Here is a 21,766-nt window from a genome sequence, read left to right on the forward strand (position 1 = left end):
GTACAGACTAAGACCAAATAGAGAAAAGTTCTGATTTTCATCTGAGGAAAAATTTATTGAAAATTAATGACTTGAAGCTTTGACTCTAATTACAAGGGGCAAGAATTTTTAAAGGTCAGTTCCAAGGACAGTTTTTCTTAAATCTTTTCTCCTATCCATATGTCAATAAAGAAGCTACTGAACAAAGCTTTATACCGGAAAATACAGTGATGAAAGTATTCTTATAATTAAATCCAGGCAGACATCATCTATGGTTGTGGTTCTCAAGCAATGGAGTACACTAGAATCAACTGGAGGGAGATTAGCATACCGATTGTTGAAAGGGTCCCCAAGATCCTTTCAGGAATTCATGAGATAAAAACTTTTCATTATTACACTAAGACATTTACTTGCCATTTCACTCTCATTCTCTCACAAGTGTACATTGGTTTTCTAGAGCCTATATGCTGTGATAATGTCATTGTTCAGACAATTAATGGAATATATGCTTGTATATTCTTGTTTTCTAGACTTCTAAAGTATGGTTTTGGAGTTTAAGTGTGTGTGTTTCAATGGTTAACTCAGTTTTTCCTCAGTACATCTTCTGTTCTCAATAAGCTTTTTTCTATTATACCTGCTATAATCTGTATAACTACATAACTATACAATATAATAAGTTCTTTTGAAATTCTAATGTTTTTCTTATGCCTATATGAAAATTAAAAAAAAATGTTGTCTTATTTAACAATAACATTTAAAAATTATTTTGAAGTTTATTGTATTATAGTTAAAAGAGTAGGTTATTTTATTACATTGGCTAGAAAGGTGCATGAGGTAGCTAAACGACTGACAGAGCCTCTGCAATTGACAGTGTTGAATAACTACTGGGTGAAAAATCAGTAAAGTTAGGAAAAGGAATCACCCTAGTGTCACTTCCCAATAATACAGTAACTTGTTGAATTAAAGATTTAGTTACAAGCATGAAACAAAGTCAATATTTCAGGATATTAATATTTGGATAAATCTCCAGACAGCTTTTTCTCTTGTATACACCCAATTAAGCAGTAATAAAAATCTTTTATAATATGTGAATGGCACTAAAATAACTTGGTTTATTGTCACTAAATACAATGCTTGTCACTAAATACAAATGGTGATGCAATATATAAAGTGTGAAATAACCAATTTGACTCTCAAGTTTGTACTGGAAAACTATGCTGTAAATTGAATTGGTAATTTTTTTCATGGAACAACAGTTGGACTGATGATACAAAAGCAACAATTGGGTAAAACTTCTGGCAGTTTAGCATGAGGCAAGTCAATAGCATCAAACTGTCCTAGTGATCCTTGTCATATACTTACAATAAAACAAAAATACTTCCCCTGATAAAGTAATAAGTTATTAATTTTATTAAATTTTAACCCCTAAGTACATATTAAAAAAATAATCTATATGATTAAATGAAAAATATACATAAAATACTTCATCTCCACAGCAAAGTATGATGTCTGTCTCAAGGACAAACACTTGCGTGATTGTTGGAGTTATAAATGAATTGGTAATTTTTTCATGGAACATTTTTACTTGAAACAATGACTGACAGGCAAATTGTGATTATTCAGACTTGGGTATTTTAAAGATAGTTTTTTCACAAAAATAAACAAAGTAAGCATGTTACTTCAAGGAAAACAATTGACAAAACCTACTGCAGATCAAAAATTTTGAACTGTTGAATAAAAGTTAGGATTTTAAGACATTTGTATCTGTACCATGAGCTTTTCTGCTTCCCAAAATGTAAAGATTTTTTTTTTATTAGGTCAGCAGTGATAATGAATGTGCTTGATTCATTATAACGAAATGTGCCAACATTTGGAATACCTGCATAACAATTCACAACTCTGCAAAACAATATTTTCCAAATGATCAATGCATGGTGCTACAATATCATACATGGGTAAAAGATACATTCAAAATACAAAACCAATAGATATTAATGCATCAGAGTATGAAAAGTCTATTGATATGGCTTCATATTTCACATTGCGACAAAGCTTTAGGAAACTATCATTTGTAGAATTTCAATGTAGTATCTAAAAAGAATAGCCACAAAAACCTGAAAAAGGCTATTCAAATATTCCTGTTTTCTAGCTGTATATCTTTGTGAGAGCAAATTTTCTTTATATTCTTTTTTTTATTTTATTGATTTTTTACAGAGAGGAAGGGAGAGAGACAGAGAGCCAGAAACGTCTATGAGAGAGAAACATCGACCAGCTGCCTCTTGCACACCCCCTACCGGGGATGTGCCCGCAACCAACGTACATGCCCCTGACCGGAATTGAACCTGGGACCTTTCAGTCCGCAGACCGACGCTCTACCACTGAGCCAAACCGGTTTTGGCTTTTCTTTATATTCTTAAACCAAAATAACATATTGCCACAGAATACAGCAAATGATGTGAGAATTCACATATCTTCAGTTGAGAAACAGCTATGGACAATTCGAATTTCCATAATGTAACATCCCAGCCAGATCACCCTATATAAACCTCCACTAGTTGAGAAGAAATGTCGATGAACAACAACAACAAAAAGTCCAACCAGCTTTCATGCTTCTTTTAAAAATATTAGTGGAGATCCAAGGATCATTTGACATTTAGGAAAATTCATGTGAGAGATGAAAACCAAAATAAAGAAATGGGGAAGGAAAAAAGGAAGGACAGGGAGGGAGGGGGAGGAGGAGAGGGAGAGGGAGAGGGAGAAGGAAAGGGAGAGGGAGAGGGAGGGGGAGGGTAGAGAAAAGAACAACTAAAATTAATATCCTCAGAGAAACAAGGAAATAAGCTAATGAAGCCATAAAAAAAATAAAAATAAAATTTTGAGGACTAAAAAGAGATTTTGGAAATTAGAAATATAATAAATGAAAATGTCTAAGTAGAAGATTTAGATGATTAAGGAGATTTATCAGAAAATGAAAGAAAAAAACAAGGAAGAGAAAAATATATAAAAATTAGTGTACTGTTTGAGGACTTCTAACATCTAACTAGTGGAATTTCCAGAAAGAGAGAACATAGAAAAATTATCTAAGAAAAAAAATCATAAAGATATTTCTAAACTGAAGGGTAAGAATTTCAGATTGACATGGTCCGCCACATACCTACTGAACATAATATAAAGAGAGCTATGTAAAGGATCACTTGGGACAAAAAGATCTTAAAAGTATCAAGATAGAAAAAAAAACAGGGCAAATAAAAGGACTGGAAATTAAAAAGGCATCGGATATTGAATTTCTCAATAGTTTATAAGGAAAGCTAGAACAAAATGGAGCCAAAGCCTCAAATCTTAGGGAAATCTTTTTGCATCCAAAATATAAATCAAATTCTAACACAAGGTCTCAACATGTTTATTTCTCATTTATCTTTTCTCAGGAATTTCCTGGGGAAAAAATGTTCCCCCAAAATAGGGAGTAAATCTAAAAAAAAAAAAAGGGGGGGGGGGGGCATGGGATCCATCCAACAAATAAGAGAGTCAAAGGAATCCCCAGGATGATGGTGAAGGAAGATCCCAGGACAACAGCTGTGTAGGAAGCACAGAGATCAACCAGTCCAGATGGGACCAGAGGAGGGCCTGCTCCAGGAGAACATCTCCAAGGACAAGAAGGAACTGATGGCTACCTGGGGTATTAGCACAGAGAGAGAGTGACCCTCTGATACAGAGTTAGGGATAGATTAATAGGAAACTAGGCAAATGAAAAAGACAGTTATTAATTCCAGGGAAAGCAAAAAGTTGTGAAGGAAAGAAAATGTAACCATGGCACATTCTCTGCTGTGAATCATATTTATTAGTAATAAAATTGTGAGCACTGAATTCTGATCTCACCAATACTTAAGAAGTAAAATGTTGGAGGGGACAAAGGTAAGTATGTTTCAGTGTGCAAGGAGTTAGGGAGGTAAGAGAGCTAAATTCTCATTTTCCATAGTAGGACATTAATAGACAATATTTGAATTGGGGGGGAAATCAAGAAACACCAGGATCAGACTGTCACTTAGAAATATGGAAACAAGAATCAGAAGTGGCTAAAATTATGATGATGCTTCTAGAGAGGGCAATTAGAGGTGGAAAGAATGGAGCTGGGTACTGCTGGTTTCTATTATAAAGAAAAATGCACTACATGCTGATTACAGAAAGATTGGAAACTACAGAAAAGTAAATATGAGAATAAAAAAGTCCCTATATGCCATCTACCTAAAGATTAACACTATAAATCTACTAGTGTATTTTCTTTGAGTTTATGTGTATTTTATATTATTGGGGTATGACTTGTATATTTTATATTTTACTTTATTCACTTGACAAAAACATTTTCCCATTTATTATTTTCTCATACATATTTTCACAGCAATATATTATTTTGTAATAAATAATATTATTTACTTAGGTGTAACAATGTAGGCCTATTTTCCTAATATTTTATTTTGAAAAATTTCAGAGACAGGTGAAAGAATTATTTAGTGAAAACCATATATCCATCACCATGGTATTACAAGTAATGCTTTGCTACATACATCCTCTTCCACACATTTATCAATCTATCTCTCTACCCATTCATTGATCTATTTTATGTGGTGAGGCATTGCAAAGTAAATTGCAGGCTTTGGTAAACTTCATCCTAAACACTTCATCAGGCATACCATTGGTTGGAGTTCAGTATCTGCTCATGGTTATTTTCCTTAAGTTTTACATAAAATGATATGCATAAATATTAAGTATATAATTTTATAAATTTCAACAAATGCATAATCCTATGAAAACTAAATTGCTATCAAGATGTAGATTACATTATACTCACCCCAGATAATTCCTTCTTATACCTTTCCCTCTCAATCCATATCCCTATTCCCTACATCAACAGAGGCAGTCAATGTCCCATTTTTAAAATCTATTCCAAAATTTTATGTAATTGGAATGATACAAATGTATTTTTATATGAGTTTTTGTACTTAGCATAATGTTGAGATTCATTCATTTGTGGAGTGTATCATTAGCTTGTTCTTTTATCTTTCTGAGTAGCATTCCTTTATACAAATATGCAACAGTTTATTTAATCTATTTTCTTGTTAATGGCACTTGGTCTGTTTCTAGTTTTTGCCTATTTTTAATAAAACTGTTACGAACATTTCTTTTTCTTTTTTATTATTTAAAGTATTACATATAGTAGTACATATATGTATTTTCCCCCATTGATCTTCCCCCAGCTTCCCATACCCCCTGTTGCATGCCCTCATCTCCCTGTAAGATAAAAAGTTTTTGTTTTGCATAGGTATATGTTTTCATTTCTTTTGGGTAAATACCCAGCCATGAAATGGTTCTATAGTTAATGCTTTACTATATACATCCTCTACCACACATTCTTGATTTCCTTTACATTATTAAGAAATTTTCACCTCAGCATTTCTCAGGGTTAGAGAAACATGGCATTTGGTTTTAATTTTTACTGAGTCCTCCTGGCCAGGATTTTCTGGAGTTGTTCCAAATCCTGACTGAACAGTATAGCTGGAAGGAATAAATGGGCAGATTTCAGGTGCTACTTGTTGTCCTCAAGTGAGATAAAAACTTTGGGGGTATTTTTAGAGTAGTTGCAAACATATGATCTATATGTTAAAAGATGGCCAGTATTTTTAAAGTAACAAATAAACAAAATGTATTTATAAAACAATCTATTTCTCCAATATAAAAAAACATTGTACTCATTTCATTCCATTTGCATGGTAAAGTGTGCTTCACTAGGGAAGAAGAGCTTTCTCTGATCCCTACCAGTCAGCTATGATAATTGATCAAACCTTACCCATTTATATTTGTATACTTAGTTCATTAGTTCTCCCTACAAATACTATAAATTCTTCATGTTCAATCTTTATCCTACATTATCCAGATAGCTTTCTGTGAGGACACTGAATAGGATTTAAATTCCCACACTGGAATGTAATACTTTCAGTAAAGAATCATTTATTGCTATCAAAGCAGTAATAGTTAATAGATTATTCCTTAAAATAAGATCCAGACTTCAAGCCCAAACACTGTCACTTTCTATGCAATTCTTGGATTTTCTACAACTTTCTCTAAGTTGTACATAAATAGAGATAAAAAGAGTCCCTACCTCATTTGTTTGTCATGAGGAGATATGGTAAGGCACATAAAAGTTTGTGACAATTCCTGCCCTATTGTTATTATCATTGTTGTTATTTCCCTCCACAGTAAATGCCCAATAAACAATTGCCTAATTGGGAGGGCTGGGTGAAAAAGGTGAAGAGATTAAAAATTACAAGTTGGCAGTTACAAAATAGTCATGAGGATGTAAAATACAGGGTATGGAATATAATAAATGATAATGTAATAATTAAGTAATGTGCCAGGTGGGTACTTGAAATATTGGTGTGATTACTTTATAAATTACATGGTTGTCTAACTACTATGCTGTACACCAGAAACTAATACAAAATAATATTGAATGTTAACTTAATTGGGGGGAAAAATAAAAATGAGTCTCATAAAGATTTGCAAAGGTAACAGAGATAATAATTAAAAACTGTAGTTCAAACACAAATCTTCTAATATCAATGCCCATGTGCTCAACCACTCACCCATATAGGTGTCTGGTTCTATTATTCTTTCTTTGTTGTAATTTGAATATTCCACTTTTAACTTAAGCAATTAGTAAAATGAAAGTATTGCTTAAAAGAAAAACAATTGCCTAAATCAGTACTTGTTGAATAAATTAATGCTACTTTGGTGGAAGAGAAAAACTCACAAATTACAAAAACAAGTTATAAAAATAATAATTGTAAGTTAAAATATATTCTATGGGGGCAGGGAAGAGTTAAGAATGAGAATCAGTGAGAATCCTATTTTATAGGGAAGGCCTACTTGAAGGAGATAACATGTAAGTTGTGTCTTAAGAGATGAGAAGTAGCCCTAACCAATTTGGCTCATGGATAGAGCTTCTGGCTGAGGACTCAGGGATCCCAGGTTTGATTCTGGTCAGGGGCGTGTGCCTTGGCTGCAGGGTGTGCTGTAGGCAGCTGATTGATGTTTCTCTCTCATCGATGTTTCTAGTTTTCTCTCCCTCTTCCTTCCTCTTGTAAAATTCAATAAAATATATATATTTTTTAAAAAGAAATGAGAAGTAGCAAGTCACACACACAAAAAATGGGGAGAACAGTACTCCAGGCAGAAGCATAACATGTACAAAGGTCCTGAGGCGGACATGTCTGTGAACTTTCTATGAACCAGAAGTCCACGAGTGTGTTGGGACAGAGTGAGTAAGGGCAGAGTGGCACCAGATGCAATCACAAAGAGTAGAAAGTTTGGCTTTTGGTCTAAGTGCAAAGGGAAGACACTGAAGGGTTTTAAGCAAAACAATGACAAGATCTTCATACTTATCCATGACTCACAAAAAACAATTTGAAGGAGGATAAGAATTTCTGAAAATGTTTGAAACTTGTTGTTTAGAGAAACGTAGAGCATATAGGTAGAATACAATATTTCCCATTATAATTGAAGTGATTGCTTGCCAACAAACCAAAAATCCTTTTGGGATACTTAATCAAGATTTCATCCACTTTCTTTCACACCTGTTATGAATATGCAAGGACTACTGTGACCCACTTAAAACAGAGGAAGATAAGAGTTAATGAGCTAGGGAGCAATGGTTAGAGTAACTGAGAAAAATGGCCACAGTTGATAGGTCTAAGGGCACAGAATGGGGGCATGTAGCTGAGCTATGAAGACTACATTAGATGAGAGATGATTTGGAGGATGCTATTGGATAGATTTCTTACAAAAAGGAAGGGAAGGATTCCAGTATAAAACTGTGAGACATTGTAAGATGTTGGACATTCTGGAATAAATGGTATAAGGAGACTTATAGAAAATATAAATTTACATATCATATAATTATTGTTACAAGTCAATCTCCCCTTAGGGTAACATAGTTTTGCCATTGTAAGCTTCTTCCTGGAATGTTGGGGGGGGGTTATTTTTTCTTGAAGCTGCTTCATTCCCTTCATATTCTTTTTTTTTTTATTTGCTTCATATTAGTGACTCTCTTGGCACTAATTAAGACCACTGCCATTAATGTAATGAAGCATTTCTATTTTCATATGATATATTGAGTAATTAACAACATTTCCTCTGTTAAGGAAATTCATTTTTAAGGAAAAGCTTATGGGGAAATGCTGGCATGTTCAAATTTCCATCACCTGCTTACTGATGACAGATTGATTTAAAGGTGTACATAACAGCCGAGCTTTCCCAAATGTGTCAGTGTTGCTGTTTTTTGTAAAATTGTATTATTATGAGATAGTATGTGTCATAAGAATAGCTTTGGGGTTAGTTTTAACTTTTTTTCTTGGAAGATGAAGAATAGTTTATTAAATGTCAGATATAAACTTCATGACAACTAATATCTTTCATTTCACAGCAGCTGATAATAAAAGCAAAAATGGTGAATACCTACTGTTGCCAGGTAACTGCATCCACTGTGCTTCCTGCCACCTTCATGAATCTGTAAGGAACAAAAATAACAAAGATATTTCAACTTGAAGCAAACCATATCTACAGAGTTAAAATGAAATAGGCTGCGACAAACATGAATTAGGCCAATGCCTGGGTAGCTATGCTTTCTGAGAATGTCCACAGACCTTTTATAAACATGGCCTACCCAACAGCAATTGAAGTTAAACTGCACAGAAGGTAAAAATAACTCTACTTCCAGCTTTCCACACATCCTTACCATCTGGAACTCAAGACCCAATAGGACATTATGCCTATGTCTGTCTTCCCAAGCCCATGCCTGACAGCTCCCACATCACTCTCATGATGATCGAAATTTATTTGCCCCATTTTGTATTCTCTAAAGACTCTGAGATTTGCTAGAAAACAAATAAAGGATAACATTTCCCAAGAATCAGAACACAATCCATGCCTCTGAAAAACCTCCAGACCTCTCCTTTTGAAGGGAGCATAGGGAGACCCAATTTACTTACCTATGCTAATAATAGCCTAGATGGTGTCACGCCCTCACATCGTCACAAGATGGCCATCATAATATGGCCACACTCATAGCGGAGGATACAGCTCATGTAAATATATTTTATTTATTTTTTTTTAAAAAATGATACTTAGCCCTGGCAGCGCTTTGCACACAATAAGGCCTGAGGATCCCGTGGCTGTGCATGGCGCAGTGGAGGCTGATCCCAGTGTCTCCGCTGCCTCACGAAGAGGAGGTGGGTTGCAGCAGGGGAGGGCAGTTGGGGGTGATCAGGCTGGCAAGGGAGGCAGCTGTGAGGGATCAGGCCCTGTCAGGAAAGGGCAGTTGTGGGCGAGCAGGCCAGTAGGGGAGGGCAGTTGGGGTCCCCAGGCAAGCAGGAGAGGGCAGGTGGGGGCCATCAGGCTGGCAGGGGAGGGCAGTTTGGGGCAATCAGGTCCTGGCAGGGAAGTGTAGTTGTGGGCAATGAGGCCAGCAGGGGAGGACAGTTGGGGATGAGCAGGCCAGCAGGCAGAGTGGTTACGGGTGATCAGGCAGGCAGGCAGGCAGGCAGATAAGCAGTTAGGAGCCAGCTGTTCCGGATTTTGAGAAGGATGTCCAACTGCCACAGTAGGACATCCCCAAGGGGTCCCAGATTGGAGAAGGTGCAGGCCGGGCTGAGGGGACCCCCCCTCCCCCACTGTGCACAAATTAGAATCTGTGTGTGTACACTAGTGGTACAAACTAACTGTTATGAGACAGCAGTCAATGGAGCAGTTAGCTCTACCTTCTATGTTGTTAGAAGAGCAATAAACATTGAGAAAAGCTTCACATCACACATGACAAAGCATCTGGCATTGAAAAAAGGGTAGGATTTTGCCATGAAGAGGAAGGCATAGACCAGCTTGAGCAAAGCAAGGAAGAGTCAATGTGAGTGTGTTCTCAGGAGTCCAGTGTGGCTGGATGTCAGAGAAAAGGTAAGGGAGTAGCAGAAGGTCAGACAAGCCTGTGATGCTAGTGTGTCTGGCCTTTATCATGTAACAACTAGGTACACTTCAATGTCCTATTCATCTTTGTATCATTACCACTCAACATATTAATCATAAAATACAGCTAGCTCAATTTTCATATATATTTGTTGGATTTACCTTGTGTTTAAACAAGAGAGGGAGTGTCAGGATCAGATACAAGTTTTAGGACACTCTGCTTATGCTAAAGGTTATAGGTAGGTATAGGTGTGGACGAATTGACAGGAGATGAATGTAGAAGTTGGGAGACTTTGAAAGATGAGAAGGAAGAAAAGACACAATTGAGAAACACTTGTAGAGCATCTAAGAGGACCTGACAGGTGTGTTTAATTGGGGGAGAGTATCTCAAAGTTTAAAATTTTATTTTTATTTTTCAATAACATTCAGTGTGATTTTTTAAAACGGATTTGAGGGGGAGAGAGGCACAGACAAAACACACACACACACATGAACACTTGTTGTTCCACTTATTTATGCATGCATTGGTTGATTCTTATATATACCTTGACCGGGACCAAATCTGAGACGTTGGTGTATGGCATTACTCTCTAATCAACTGAGCTTCCGGTCAGGGCCTCAATATGATTTTATATTAGTTTCAGGTGTACAGCATAGTAGTCATATATTAATACACTTTATAAAATGTTCCTCTGACATTTCTAGTACCCATCTGGTACCATACATAGTTATTATATTATTGACTATAGTCCCTATACTGTACTGCACATCCTCTTGACTATTTTGTAACTATTAATTTGTACTTCTTAATCCTTCACCTTTTTCAGCCAGCATCCCAACCACTCTCCTCTCTGGTAACTGGACCTTGAACATTTTTTAAAAAACATATTTTTATTGATTTCATAGAAACATCAATGATAAGAGAGAATCATTGGTTGGCTGCCTCTTGCACACCAGGGGGCTGAGCCCGCAACCTGGGCATGTGCCCTTGACTGAAATCGAACCCGGTACCCTTCAGTCTCCAGGCTGATGCTCTAACACTGAGCCAAACCAGCTAGGGTTGGACCCTGAACTTTTAATCGCAGTAATGTTTTTGCTCATATGGGTAACCAAGGAACAGACTTTTGAGGCTGATATTGGTGAAAGCATTACAATCCTTCTGGCTCTGTCTCAGAGAACTTGAAGTAAATAGTTATAGATGGTAAGTTATGCATTCACAGAAAATTAGGAGGAAAAATTTAATTATCAATGCCTTATTTGGCTAAAAGGCTTTAGACAATAAATAAAGAATACGTCTAGCCCTGATTGGTTTGGCTCAGTGGATAGAGCATTGGCCTGAGGATGAAGGGTCCCAGGTTTGATTCTCATCAAAGGCATGTACCTTGGTTGCAGGCACATCCCCAGTAGGAGGTGTGCAGGAGGCAGCTGATCCATGTTTCTCTCCAATTGATGCTTCTAACTCTCTATCCCTCTCCCTTCCTCTCTGTAAAAAATAAATAAAACATGTTAAAAAAAAAAAAAAGAATACATCTAATTTGGCATTTTGGAAGTTAGAAAATGGTTTTTCATGGTACTATAATATGAAGATACTCATAATTTGTTCTACTATCGCTTGATAATTAAGTCCTTAAATACCCCTCCAAATTCAGAATTATAAAAAGAATAAGTAAACTAGAGTTAGGAACATTTAAAGTGATGGTAATGTTTTTTCCCCACACTGGCCAAAGAAAATCTATAAGATCAAAAATTATAAATTAATGGTCCCATATATACAATATTATATAGTTTACAGAGAAATATTTTAAAATTTAATATAGAAAAAAGACCTACCATGATCCTAGGCAGGAAAATCAATTATTATTCTTAAACTAATTTATAGGTTTAATAAAATTCTAATAAAAAATGCCAGCAGATATTTTTGAAACTTTATAAAAATCATTCTAACATTCATCTAAAGAAACCAAGAAAACCCTAAAAAATTGGAATGAAGGGACATTTATTTGATGAACCATTTATTAAAATACACCATAAAAGCTGGAATGATTAAAACATTCCTAGCTCAGAAATTAGTAAGTAGATGTATGGACCAGAAAAAGAACATTTTTAATTTGCATATAAGAATTTATTACAAGAAAAAATCAGTATTTGAAAAAGCCAAAGCATTTTTAATAGGGACCTGTGGCTATTTAAAAAAAATTAAAGTCAGATACTCATTTAATATCTTATTTTGTATAAGAAATCAAAATAGTAAAAATGGAGTTTAGTTTCATTATATTTTTTAAATACTTCAATCACAGCTTAAGATTTTAAAACAAATATTATCTTCTTCACTATAGTAGTATACTGAAGTAATAGAAAAGCTGTTTTGCTAACTTTGAGAAAACATCATTATGATATGTGTTCACATGAAAATTGCTATAAACTATATCTTTTCTTTTTTCCCCCTCATAGCAAAATAATAGACCAACTTCAAACATATGGAAGCATTTCTGCACTTATTTCAAGGAGAAAAAAATATAATTTTCAAATAATGTCAAGCAAAATATGCACTTCCAAATACTACCAGAATGACCAAACATACCCTTGTTTTTTAAAATGTTTGTAAAAAACTCATCTCAAATGGAGCAAATGTTTTGTTTTCAGACATCCTCAAAGGTTAATTTAAAAACTATAGAAATACAAAACTCAACCACAGAAATAACACATAAAGATAACTGATTATAATACATAAAACTTCAAGGAATGAATATTATAGTCAAAGGGTTTTGAAGAATTCTCCCCATCCCCATTCTCCTTCTCTTAGAGTTATGGCTCTCTATCTACCCTGCAATTATATTCTCTGCTTTTAAATATATATATATATATATATATATATATATATATATATATATATATATATATATATATTTTTTTTTCCCATTGTTGAGGGTATTAGAGATGTCCCTCATTTTCTCTCCTTTGCCCCTCTCCACCTGTTCCCACCCACCCCAGGCCTTCAGGACACTATTGTCTGTGTCCATGGGCTATGTATATAAGTTCTTTGGTTAGTCTCTTCCTGCCCTCCTTCCCTCTAAGATTTGTCAGTTTGTCTCATGCTTCCATGTCTCTGGACCATTTTGCTAAAGTATGGTTGGTATACAATATTATATCAGTTTCGGCTGTTTTTAGATCTATGCTGGCAATGTAGATGACAAGTCCAAAAAGATAATTTTCTTTGTTCAAATCTAGCATTGATGGATTCTTCTGCTCTCTAGTTCTGCCTGTTTCTCAGAAACTGGCCCAAACCACATAAATGAATAACTTCAACACAGCTGCAGAATGTTTAGCAACAGTAATATTAGAGGTGGAATATCATGCACACAGACTAGTGCTGTCAGAAGTAAAATACCACTGGGAAAGTGAAATTCCATTTAGGGCCAGTATTATCCAAGGATTTTCCACCATCTACTTCCGTTCTAATCCCTAGATTTAGGTCTGTGAATGTACAAGTAAAAGATGACACAGGATTTGAATAATGACAAGAGAGAAAGATCTTGGTTTTCCAAGGTTGGATGTCTCCATACCTGAATTATGAAGACAGAAATTCTGGATAATTAATTCAGGGAACAGAAGCTATCTATGCTCATGCTGACATCAAATTGTGCAAAAAAAAGGATGGCAGAAGGGGCAGGAACCTGTATCAAAGGAAATTGGCCAGTGCCAGGCAGACCTTTTAGTATTGGGGAGTCTTGGCCATTGGAACCAATGTGCTGCTATATATATATATATATATATATATATATATATATATATATATATATATATATATATAGAGAGAGAGAGAGAGAGAGAGAGAGAGAGAGAGAGAGAGAGAGAGAAATTATATATATATATATATCTATATATATATATATATATATATACACACACATATATATATCCCCTTTCATTGTGAGAGTTCCTTTCCTCTCCCAAAAGACCTCAAATCTGGGAGAATTTCTTTCCTTTGTTATCCACCTGCACATATGACGTATCTAAAATATTGTTGAGCCTCTCTCCCAGGGCATATCACAGCTCTCTCTTATAATAAGGCACATCTTTATTCACGGTCTTTGGGGTTTTGATTTCTACTTCTGGACCACAAGTGCAACCCTAAAAACTGGATTCTAAATTTTCTCCCAGGAAGGAGGATAAATCCTTCATAGAAAACTGAATGTCTAACTGAGTACAAACTTCAGTGAGACTGGGCAGCCTGATCTTTCTTCCCTTGTCTAAAAAGAAAATCTTTCGTTATATACCTACCATGAATAAGATTTAACAGCCATTTCATACATACAACTAGGAAAAACATATGAGAAAATTATTCATTTTGAGTTACAGCAAATCAGGCATCTTCCATTTGGTCCAAAGCCAGTTACTTTTCCATGGCTAATTATATACTGAGCTATATCAGGTACTTCAATGAACAAATAAAATATTGACAACTTTCTCTTTTTCTCTTTCCCTCCTTTCAGCCTCCCTTCATTTTCCCTGCCCCCTCACTACCTTTGCTCTCTCTACCTCTATTTATATATAACTAGAGGCCCAATTCATAAAATTCCTGTAAGGGGCTTCTGCCTTGGCACCTGCTGCCATAGCGGCCGCTTCCTCTGCCTCAGCCCCCACAGCCCTGGCTTCATCCAGAAGGTTGTCCAGAAGGACATCTTGTCTAATTACCATATTATGCTTTTATTATTATAGGTTGTATACTGGCAGTAGACTGACAGACCTCCCTTCTAGCTAAGAATTCCATTGAATGTATAGATTTATAGAGCTGTAAATATACAGAGACTAGAGATGAGTTGAAACTCTTTAATCAGTCTCTCTTGCCAATAAGTTATACTCATCAGGTTTAATTTAAGGAGGCTCCTGAATGAAGAAAGGAAAAAATAAGTTAGCTAAAATTACTGATTGACAAACACTTGGTAAGTAGTTTATGTAATGTAAAACCCTATAAGACTTATATCTTTTTTTTATAGATGAAAAAACTGTTCAAGATCACCCAGATAATAAGTTGCAAAGCCATATTTCAAATGCAGTTCTAATTCTAAAGCACTTGTTTAAATCAGACAGAGATGGCAAATGTGTGGTATGTGTGGTGCTGCTCCCTTTTCCTAAGCCCACGGTAGATATTAATAATAGATTTCAATACCCTCTCGTTAATCTTAGAATTGACCTAAGAATCCTTCTCAAGTCAGGGCTTTTTACCTGGAACTGGCCCCCACTTTTACCTGGTGCTGGCCCCCAACATGAAATCTATTTGCTGCTAATGGTGGTGGAGTTTGGGAGAAAGGCTACATAGGACAGTGTTGAGAATTAAATGGAGGCAGATGTGAGACAATAATGCATAAAGGACAAAATAGGTTTGATTAGGAGGAAGACAAATGGCAAGGATGTGGGGAATAATGAGAGAAGATGCCGAAATAGAACTGGAAGGCTATAGCTGGAGCTGGAAGGTGTTGGTTTGGGGAATATTTTGACAGACATGTCTTGACAGTCTAAAATACTGCTGAGGAAATCTTAAACACTTGGATGCAAGCAAAGAAGGATAACTTACCTGATATGATTTGCCCTGGCAGTGGAGACTGATAGGAAGAGGAAAAATGCATCAAGATGTTATGATGAATTTCACACCAAAAAGCAAACTTTCCAAAAGCTCAAGTCCTGGAATAAAGCTGCATTTAAGAGAGTGAACACTGTGTAACTAAGGTAGAGGAGGATTTTATTTCTCTAGTATGCTAAGCTGTGTGACTTTGTTCAAGGCTCTTCATTCAGGAAAATAACACCACATGGGCCCAGGAGTCAAACAGATACCTAATTTAAGATCTGGCTCCACAGCTTATTTGCCATGTGACCTTGGATATGTTGTTTAACCTCCCCGAATCATTTCAGAGAGAACAACAGCTACTTCCCAAAGATTTCGTGAAGATTAACAAGATAACAAACATGAAGGAACAGGGGTAATGCCTAGTATACTGTTGGCACTCAATAAATGCGAGCACTTCCATTCTTTGATCTGTAAAATAAAGATAATAAAACCTGATATGCCTCTATTAGAGGACAGTGGTTCTCAAACTTTGATGTACAAAGAATCTCTTGGGGCCCCTGTTCAAAATGCCAATATCTATGCCCTATGTCCATACAGTCTGGGCTAAGTCTAAGAATCATGCTGTATTTTTTCAGAAGCTCTCTAGGTGCTTTTAATGCAGGGGGCTCATGACCAAACCTTTGACAGAATCTGATATTAGCAGCATCTGTTAGAATAGGCCATTCTTGGAGGAGAAAATAGGGTTTTGAAGAATATTAGAAAAGGAAAGAGGGGAAAAATGGGAGAAAGTGAGGAAGAATATTTCCCAAGAGAGCATATTTGAAGGCCTGCCAACTAAAGAAAAGCTTAGCATAAACAGGGCCAGTGAGGCCTGAATGAAAGAAAAGGGAAAGCTGGAGAAGATAAGAGTAAAGAATTGAGCAGCAGCAAAGCATTCGTTGTAGAGCCTTGTCGGACATGGTAAGGAGATTTAATTTTGTTATAAGAGCAATAAAAAGTCATTAGAGTCTTTAGCAGTGACTAACATCATGTGAATTATGTTTATAAAAGATTTTCTGACAACTGAGTGGCGAATAGATTGGAGAGGACAAGAGTGGAAGGAAAAAAACAAAACAGTAACTAGGCTATTGACACGGCCCAGGTCTGAGTTTCCCAAACTGTAATTCTTTTGTTATCTGCTCTACTGCAATCCTTCACTTAAAGCAGGGTGCACATTCCAACTCAATGTGGTCCAAACATGTTAGTGAAACACCAGTTCTTCAAGATGGTCTCTGAAAATAAGACTATGGTCCAATAAACTTAAGAAATTCTGCATGCTACATCCCCGTCTTGGAAATTCATAATGTAAACTAAAGTATTAAAGGTTCTGAAAAGTGTTTTGGTAAGTTTGTATATCCCAGTATTTCTCAAACTTACTTGACCATGGAACCTTTTATTTTCCCCACCTCCACATAATATTAAAACCTGCAGAACTGATGTTCTCCAGAGCACATTTAAGGAATGCTACCATAGTCATTCTAACCAAGAGTTAACTCCATGTGCTGGTTTCCTGGGCCTCCTCTTCATCTCTCTATTATTTCAATGATTTAGACAGTATTTTCTGACTCCCCATATATTACATGAGGACATCAGCTTTATATGTCTTCCTTCTCTTCATGTCTACCATCTATTTTCTGTCAACTGTCCCTTATAGTTATATTATAAAGGGCGATAAAGTTTTTATTCCTTTCTGTAACCATATTTTTTTCCTTGTTTCTGGGTCGGGATCTTCTATGAGTTGGGTGTCCTCAATTAATCCTCTATATCTGTAATATTTTTTTAATATATATTTTTATTGAATTTTTACAGAGAGGAAGGGAGAGAGATAGAGAGCTAGAAACGTCGGATGAGAGAGAAGTATCAACCAGCTGCCTCCCACACCCCCCCCACCGGGGATGTGCCCGCAACCAATGTATATGCCCTTGACAGGAATCAAACCCAGGACCCTTCAGTCCGCAGACCGATGCTCTACCGCTGAGTCAAACCAGTTTCAGCTATATCTGCAATATTTTATTTCAAATTTTCTAACTCTATCTAAGCTCTGTGTATGGGTGATTTCCTTTATTTTTATCTTCCAATTTTTAGTAGACTTTTTTTCCTTTTAAAAGTGTTTGGAAGATATAATTTAATACCATATAATCAACCCAGATGAGTATAAAATTAAAGATTTTAATTATATTGGAAGAGGTGTGCAACCATCAATATAATTTAATTCTAGAACGTTTAATTTCAGATATCAATCCCTATCCATGAGTAGTCACTCTACATCAGCCCTAAGCAACTACTAATCTACTTTTTGTCCCTATAGATTTGCCTATTCTGGACATTTCATATAAAGGGAATCATGCAGTATTTAGCCTTCTTTCAGTTGGCATTGTTTTCAAGGTTCATCCATGTTGTAACATGCATTGGTGTTTCATTTCTTTTTATTGTCAATTAAAAATACAATGAATGTATATGTATATCCACTGTATGAATATACCACATTTTATATATCCATTCATCAGTTAATGGACATTTGGGCTGTTTCTACTTTTTGGTAATTATGAAAATGTCACTATGAATATCTGTATACAGTTTTGTGTGGATTTTTTTTATTTACTGTAGGTATATACCTAAAAGTGGAATTGCTGAATCATATGGTAACTCAATGTTTAATTTTTTTGAGTAATTGCCAGTTTTCTAAAGCTGTTGCACCATATTATATTCCCACCAGCAATGTATGAGGGTTCCAATTTCTTCACATCCTCTCCAATATTTGTTCTTATATGTCTTTTTATTTTAGCCATCCGAGTGAATGGGAAGTGATATCTCATAATTTTTATTTATGTTTCCCTAATAACTAATGATATTGGACATCTATTCATGTGCTTATTAGCCATATGTTTATATTCTTTGGAGAAATGTCTACTCAATTCCCTTTTGCTCATTTTAAAAAATAGGTTATTTTTTATTGTTGAGTAGTAAGAGTTCATTTTTTAAAAATCTGCATTGTTGAAAGTACTACATATGTCCCCTTTCCCCCATTGACCTCTCCCAATCTGCCCCTTCAAAGAGTTCTTTATATATATTCTGTATACAAATCCATTATCACTTATCTGAATTGAAAATATTTTCTCCCATTCTGTGTGCCAGTTCACATTCTTGATGATGCCATTCAATGCACAAAAGTTTATTAATTCTGTAAAAGTCCAATGAATCAATATTTTCTTTTATCATTTACTAGTGGCCCAATGCACAAAATCTGTGCGGGGGGCGAGGGGTCGTGTTCCTTAGCCTGGCCTGCACCCTCTCCAATCTGGGACCCTTTGGGAGATGTCTGACTGCCTCTTTAAAGCGGCAGGTGGAAAACCCTCTCAAAATCTGGACTGCTGGCTCCTAACCACTTATCTGCCTGCCTGCCTGCCTGATAGCCTCTAACCATTCTGCCTGCTGGCCTCTCTCCTCCAACTGCCCTCCCCCCATAACTGTCTCCACCTGTTGGCATGCTCACCCCCAACTGCCCCCACCTGCCAGCCTGACCACCCCCAACTGCCCCCCCTGCCAGCCTGCTTGTCCCCCAACTGCCCCCCACTGCCTGTCTGCTCACCCCCAACTGTCCCCCACTGCCTGTCTGCTCACCCCCAACTGACCTGCTCTCCCCCAATTAGCCCCCCATGCCTGCCTACTCACCTCCAACTGTCCCCCCCACCTCTGTCAGCCTGATCACCCCCAACTGCCCTTCTCTCCTGGCCTGATTGTCATTAACCACCTCTGCCTTGGCCTGCCACCATGGCTTTTTCTGGAAGGACGTCCAGAAAGTCTCCCAGTCTAATTAGCATTAATGTGACTAATTATCATTAAAACCCTTTTATTAGTATAGATACTTTCAGGGTTGTATCTAATAAATTATTGTCTAACTTTTACTGGATATAATTTCATCAATTACATATTTAGTTTTTAAAACTTATTGTTCTAATTGTATCTTTTTTTCATAGAAATAAGATTTTACTCTAGAAATACAATATCTTATTATATCTTTATAAAAATACTAATTCCAGTTTTTATTTTTAAAGTTCTGATCCCAAGTTATAATCTTCTAGTGTCAATTTTTAAATTTATTTATCTTGGTTTTTCTCTTCCATGTTACCAGTTTTCTTGTGATCTTTGGCTATCAATTCATATTTAAAAATTGGGACTAAATAGACTCTTCTTAGTAGCAGGTACAGATTTTTCTCAGCTATTGAACATGTGGGCTTTTAGATAAGCCTCTTTTTTCCCTGGGATGTCTGTTTTTAAGGCAGAGTCTGTTAGCCAATCCATTTTACTTTAGAGAGGGAGGAGGGGAACGCACAGACAGCCTTTGGCATGGGTATCCCACAATGCTTCACTGTTTTATTTACTATGCAAGAGCAACTCCATCTTAACATTATAGGTTCATCCCCTGGCGATTCCTTCAGTTTCTTTGGTGAGGGCTCCTAAGCTTTGGTTTGGTATTTGCTTGAAGATAATATTGGGTCGGCAGCTAAGTAATTGCGGGTTTCACACATATATGGCTTCAGTTGAATTTTTAGGTTTGCAGACGTAGTACAAATGTAAAACACATTTTGTTATTTGATAGTTGGCTATTCAGCTGTTAATCAGTAAAAAAAGTTTTTTGATCTGTTTTGTAGTTTTCGTTTGGCGTTCGTTGAAAAATGGAAAATCAAAAGGAACATTTTCGTCATATTTTGCTTTTTTATTTCCGCAAAGGGAAAAACGCATCGCAAGCTCATAAAAAGTTATGTGCTGTTTATGGTGACGAAGCCTTAAAAGAACGGCAGTGTCAAAATTGGTTTGCCAAATTTCGTTCTGGTGATTTTTCACTCAAAGATGAAAAACGCTCTGGTCGTCCAGTTGAAGTTGATGACGCCCTAATCAAAGCAATAATCAATTCGGACTGTCACAGTACAACACGTGAGATTGCAGAGAAGCTTCATGTATCACATACATGCATTGAAAATCACTTAAAACAACTTGGCTATGTTCGAAAACTCGATACATGGGTTCCTCACGAACTGAAAGAATCACAGTTGACGCAACGCATTAGCAGCTGCGATTTGCTAAAGAAACGTAATGAAAATGATCCATTTTTAAAACGACTGATAACTGGCGATGAAAAATGGGTTGTTTACAACAATATCAAGCGGAAAAGATCGTGGAGCAGGCCAGGTGAACCAACTCAAACAACATCAAAAGCTGATATTCATCAAAAGAAGGTTTTGTTATCAGTTTGGTGGGATTACAAAGGAATTGTCTACTTTGAACTCTTACCACCCAACCGAACGATCAATTCTGATGTCTACATTGAACAACTAACGAAATTAACCAATGCAGTTGAAGAAAAGCGGCCCGAATTGACAAATCGAAAAGGTGTTGTATTCCATCATGACAATGCAAGGCCACACACATCTTTGGTCACTCGGCAAAGATTAATGGAGCTTGGTTGGGATGTTTTGCCACATCCACCATATAGTCCTGACCTTGCACCATCTGATTACTTTTTGTTTCGATCTTTACAAAACTCCTTGAATGGTAAAAATTTCAATAATGATGATGATGTCAAATCGTACCTGATTCAGTTTTTTGCTAATAAAAACCAGAAGTTTTTTGAACGTGGGATTATGATGCTGCCTGAAAGATGGCAAAAAGTCATTGATCAAAATGGGCAATACATTACAGAATAAAGTTATTTAGTTCCATGAAAAAATTGTCCTTGATTTTCTTTAAAAAATCCGCAATTACTTAGCTGCCGACCCAATATACTGAGCTGTCTTTGCTCTATATGGGCAGGTTAGGGCACTTAAAATGACGGAGGAAGAGATGATCTCTGGTTGTAGTCACTCTGCAGACACTTTCATATAAACTCCTTGACTTGGTCCCCCTTTCTCATTAACCCCTTCCTGACTGAGAGCCTATCTGCTAGGCAGGTTATCTTTGTTCAGAGTCCACATTTTCTGGGTTGCCATTTCCTTACTCTGCTTAATCTGTTGACAGTCTTCCATCTGTTTAACTGTATTAGTTAAAATGCTTTCAATGAATGTCTGCTTCTTGATACTACTGCATCACCAAAAAATAGATTAGGTCCCTACTCTATAGCAGACATACGGTAGCAATAAACTCCAAGTAAATTAAAAAAGCTTAACATTAACAATT

The 21,766-nt window shown here is 36.2% G+C and overlaps 1 protein-coding gene across 1 annotated transcript in view; it reads right to left on the minus strand.

Moving 5' to 3' along the window:
- HPSE2 (heparanase 2 (inactive)) overlaps positions 1–21,766 on the minus strand; it is a 439,765-nt gene that overhangs the window by 165,156 nt on the left and 252,843 nt on the right. Inside the window, exon 6 of the mRNA XM_036438802.2 lies at positions 8,492–8,539. Coding sequence (XP_036294695.1) covers positions 8,492–8,539 — 48 coding nt within the window. The remainder of the gene's footprint in view (positions 1–8,491; positions 8,540–21,766) is intronic.

The sequence above is a fragment of the Pipistrellus kuhlii genome, unplaced genomic scaffold, assembly GCF_014108245.1.
Source record: "Pipistrellus kuhlii isolate mPipKuh1 unplaced genomic scaffold, mPipKuh1.p scaffold_m20_p_15, whole genome shotgun sequence".
NCBI classification, from domain to species: Eukaryota; Metazoa; Chordata; class Mammalia; order Chiroptera; family Vespertilionidae; genus Pipistrellus; species Pipistrellus kuhlii.